This window comes from Nicotiana sylvestris, chromosome 9 (genome assembly GCF_000393655.2).
Source record: "Nicotiana sylvestris chromosome 9, ASM39365v2, whole genome shotgun sequence".
Classification (NCBI taxonomy): Eukaryota; Viridiplantae; Streptophyta; class Magnoliopsida; order Solanales; family Solanaceae; genus Nicotiana; species Nicotiana sylvestris.
Window position 1 is genome coordinate 180781509 of NC_091065.1, and position 5202 is coordinate 180786710.

The 5202-nt window shown below is 31.4% G+C and overlaps 1 protein-coding gene across 1 annotated transcript; it reads right to left on the minus strand.

The window, feature by feature from the left end:
* Positions 1-3394: 3394 nt before the first annotated feature.
* Positions 3395-4407, minus strand: LOC104216957 (fruit-specific protein-like). The gene is made up of 2 exons (XM_009767099.2): positions 4328-4407; positions 3395-3865 (listed from the first exon to the last, which is right to left on the minus strand). Exons 1-2 carry the CDS (start codon positions 4380-4382, stop codon positions 3594-3596), a joined length of 327 nt encoding a protein of 108 aa, XP_009765401.1. The 5' UTR covers positions 4383-4407; the 3' UTR covers positions 3395-3593.
* Between the last annotated feature and the right edge of the window lie 795 nt (positions 4408-5202).

Sequence of the window (5202 nt, forward strand, 5' to 3'; positions counted from 1 at the left end):
TCCAAATCAAACACCCACACATGTCTGTACACATAACACGAACTCGCTCGCCCGATTGAAACATCAAAATACTCTCTAGAACCACAAATCAGAAACACATGAAAAACACTATGAACTTCAAGAGCTTCTAGAATTGCAACCAAGCATCCGAACCATATCAAATCAACTCCAAATGACACCAAATTTTGCAGGAAAGTCCCAAATGACATAACGGAGCTGTGCCAACTTTTGGAATCGCATTCCGATCTCGATAATGCAAAAGTCAACTATGGGTCAAACTTCTCTATTTTCCAAACTTCAACTTTTCCAACTTTTGCCGAAATGCCTCAAATTACCCTACGGGCCTCCAAATCCAAAACCAGACGCACACCTAAGTCCAAAATCAGCATACGAAGCTACTAACATCATTCAAAACTTATTCTAGAGTTGTTTACTCAAAAGTCAAATTTCGATTAAATTCTCACCGCTTACGCTTCCAAAACTAGATTCCTTCTTCCAATTCGACCCTGATTTACTCGGAAATAGAATCCAACAATGCACGCAAGTCGATACACATAATATGAAGCTGCTCGTGTCCTCAAACTGCCGAACCAGACGTTATTGCTCAAAACGACCAGTCGGGTCGTTACACCAACATAATACGTTTGCACCACTGCTGGCTGAAACTATATTTTTAGTTTATCCTTTGCATAGCGCAGTATAACACGTAAAAGAGAGATTGTGCGAAAACAATACATGCATTGTGCTGGTGAAAATAACACGAGCTAGCTAGTTTTCGGACTGGTTATTGAAAAATAGCTAGTGTTTTCAAAGTCATTTTAAAATAGCTACTATTTTACTGCAACATGGAAAGTTCCAACATAATATACTGAAAATTGGTGCATCTGTGTATGAACTTCCATCATATTATGCTAGAACTTGAACACTCGAAAAGTTCCAACATGGAGATTGAAGCACCTGTGTATGAACTTCTAGCATATTATGCTGGATCAGTATATTATGCTGGAATATTTTTCAGATTTGGAACAGTATTTTCGTTCAGATTTGTCTTTATATGAAAAATGGCTAAATTTCGATTACTTTTGAAACTGTGGCTATTTTTCAATTACCATTTATAAATCTGGCTATTATTGAATTTCATACGAAACAGCCCGAATGTCGCACCCTATATTAAGAATTCATGTTTATCAAACTAATTAATTAGAAGTAACTTCCTAGATTTTAGAATATTCCATTAAATTTTAATTATATTACTTTATTATACTAACAATAATCATTGGACATTTTGTTCTTTCTTTGACATCATTATTACGAGAGTACAATAATATTCTTGAGTATGAATTGTGAAAAGGGATGAGGTAAACTCAAAATTACATGAAAGGAAATTGTCTCGAAAGACCTATAAATATTTGAAATCAATGCAAACTTAGTTAAAAATAAGGCATAATGGAAGAGAAAAATCTATATAGGTAATACCTACTAGTTGAGAATAGATTTTAGTCTTTGCAAGGATTTATTATGATTATTATTGTTGTTGTTGTTTTTATTATTATATTTTTTTTTACTTGTACTTTTATTTTATTTTGATAATAATGATGATGAGTTGAGCTAAATGAAAAGAATGAGTATTCATATCGCCGACCCCAATTTACTTTGGACTGAGACATAATTCTTATTATTGTTAGTCTGAATTGTTTTTAATATTCTTACGTTCTTTTCTGTTTAATTCCTTTTCTACTTATTAGTTAGGCATATTCCACTAAGAATTTAATTTAAAAATTGTTAACTGAAATATGTGTTTAACCAATTATTTGTGAGCCACCTTGCTAATTATATTGATAATTTAATAAAGGGATTTTTTTTACCTTTCTATACACTATTTGAAATTTTATTACAAAAAATGTTCATGTTTAGTTAATTACCCGACATAAACAAATTTTGTTTACAAAATATATACATTCCACCTTAAAAGGCTCACAATCCATTATTAGTGCCTTCAATCAAGGGATTTAGCTCACATATTTCTCCTCTTCTCTTTCTTCTCTCCAGATTATTGGTAAATGGAGTTACACATCTCCAGATTTAGTTACATATTTGTTCACTTTTTCTAATATTAATGTGAACCTTTTTTCACACAACTGATTATATATTATACAACTTATTTATAACTTATTTACAATTTTCAAATATTATTTCTACTCAGATATATACAACTACAATATTATATCACTTAAAAATAATTTTTATACAAACTTTATACAATGTCTTTTGTATATTTTGTATCTAATTTATATATAGTAAAAATAAATTTCATACAATTAATTATAGATTATACAACTTATCTACAATTTTCATACATTATTTCTACCCAGTTATACACAACTACGATATCATACAACTAAAATATAATTTTTATACAAATTTTATACAATATTGTTCAACTTTCATATAATATTTAAATAATATATATATATATATATATATATATATATATATATATATATATATATATATATAAACAACATAATACGATTTACCTACAATTTTACTATAACTTTACTACAATTTCGTAAGTATAATATATATCGTGTCTTCTTCTTCTTTTTCTTCTTCGAGTTTCAATCTGAAATTCAGTCAAAATCAAGTCTAATCTTCACCAAAACACGCTCAAAATTGAGATATAAACTCAAAATAATATTCCCAATTGTTTGCAACAACGTCCAATCCAAAGAAATAATGATTTTTGAAAATCCAAATTCGAATTCAAAGTTTTAAAGCTTTTTAATGGCTGTCAATGGTGGAATTGTTGTTCTCTTTTATTTTGCTCTACATTACTGGAATAAGGGATTGAAATATATATATATATATATATATATAGAGAGAGAGAGAGAGAGAGAGAGAGAAATCATGAGGGAGAGAGAATAAGGATGAGAAATAATTGGTTCCTAATATAAAGGGATACTCATTTAATCTTTAAAGTGTATATACTTGGTAAATTTGTATATAGAATGTAATTAAATTGAAATTTGAGCAGGAAAGGTAATAAAGTTTCAAATAGTGTATAGGAATGTAAAAATCCCATAAATAAATACTACTTACATATTTCATAACTTGTATGCACTTTTTTATTTTTTTTATAATTTAACACTAAGAAGTACTTTACGCAAACATTGCCTATACACAAATTGCAAACAAATACACTTTTCAAATGATTTAGCTAAACACAAATTATTATTCTCCCTGACCACTTAATGACATGATTAATATCACATATAGTAAACATTATCTCCCTTTAAGTTTCGTGCCTCTTTAATAAAGAAAATAGGGAAAATATAATGCATACTAATTAAATTGCATATAGGATGAAAACCACAAGAAGCACGGCTAACATTAAGATGTAACCCTTCATAGTAGTTTCCCAAAGGAAACTTGGTTACATATTTTATTTCTTACACAAACTTGAAAAACACAACATTATTTAAAATGCTTGAATATAACACGAAGATCAAGCATTTATAAACAGTTAATTGCAGCCATATAATTGGACGAAGATCACTTTTACCCCGCGTTCGAAACTATTTTTCCGATATAATTTATATTCTGTTGTGCTTAGCGCGAAGTATAGTTCCAAAATAACCTTCACCAGTAGCAGTAAGCTTGTCACATTGAGATCTCCATCCCTGAAATGCAGATGGAACACAATTGTAGCAAAGCCAACCATCACTGCAATCGCTTTCGACATTGCAGTATTTCAAGCATGTTACTATATCACCTAATGGAAGTAATTTATCTTTCATCATTGCAACATCTTCGGGTAAGTCTCTTAAAGCCATCACTTGCATCTTAGGAGATCCAGAGAGATTAACTGCTCATTGTTTAAAACATAACAAAGATTAGGAATAATAATGTGATCTTTACACATGCATATGGCCGGCCGGATTTACTGTTTATTCTTTCTTGGAGCAACAGAAAAGTTGTGTCCATGTGATCTACAGATCACAGATTCGAGCTGTGAAAGCAGCCATTAATTCATGTATTAGGGTAGGCTGTCTACATCAGACCCGGTCCTTCCTCGGAACTTGCGTACGGGATGCCCTGCCTCTTTTGGTATACATAGATTTATACATTGGTTATATATACATTGCTATACACATTATATATGAATAATACATATATTATACATCAGCTGACTATTTTTAATTTATATGGTTAGATGGGCGGCTATATAAGTTAATTCTTCAATAATATACGCAAAAACTTACACATTGATTTACATATATGTATAATAATTATTATAAAAGGAGAGAATAGTGGTAAAGTTTTGAACCTGTAATTGCAACAAAGAGAGCAATCAAGAGAAAAGCTTGCTTAAAGGACGCCATCTTAACGATGCTTTGGCTAAAGATATAAGATAGAAAGAGTGTGAATATTGATGCTTTGTTTCCTTCTTGGAAGATCGTATTTATAGACGTATACTAGTAAGTAGATCGGTCTTGTTAGTAATTTAGTCAATTATTGGGCTTCCCCATTCTATTAAAAAATGTTCTGCGGGGCATAAGAAAATTAAATAAGGATATTGAAATTAAAATATTGTGGGACAATCTTTATTATTGAATTTACACATTACATATATATCGGCAGAGGCACAACCAAAATTTGAAGTTTATAGGTTCAAGATTATATTTATTTTAAGTTAGTGAGTTCTAAATTAATAATTTGTACATATTCAAGAAATTTTTCAGGTAAATATAAGATTTAAACAAAAACTACTGGTTTCAGTCGAACCCGCACTGGACACTGTGGCTCCGCCCATATATATAGGTTCCACCTTTTGTTGCCATCCCAAAGTTTCATTATATACATCTGTATACGAGTAAAATCGAGCCCCTTGGACATCTCGATTTTCCGGTAAGACAAACAGAACTGGAACGTGATCGTAAGGGATCAGAATCTGGGCGAAGAGCCTCTCATATCGGGGATCGAGTAAAACGCCCACCCTCGGAAGCATCGAGGCCATGTATCGCGGGTCCGGTTCGAAACCCTGAGCTTCAGAGAGCATTACCAAACGGCCGAACACGAGTAATAAAGGGCCATGACATCCGTGCCCAACTGGATGTCATGGCGTAAATCTCGGCCCGTATCAGCAATGAATCGGTAATTAGCATGAAGAAAGATTTTTATCCTTTTTTAGAACTGCACTTA

Excerpts from the sequence above, each read along its gene's own strand:
- LOC104216957 (XM_009767099.2), bottom strand. The coding sequence starts at position 4,382 with ATGGCGTCCTTTAAGCAAGCTTTTCTCTTGATTGCTCTCTTTGTTGCA. Across the intron at positions 3,866-4,327 it reads TCTCTTTGTTGCAATTACAG|TTAATCTCTCTGGATCTCCT; the intron begins GTTCAAAACTTT and ends AACAATGAGCAG.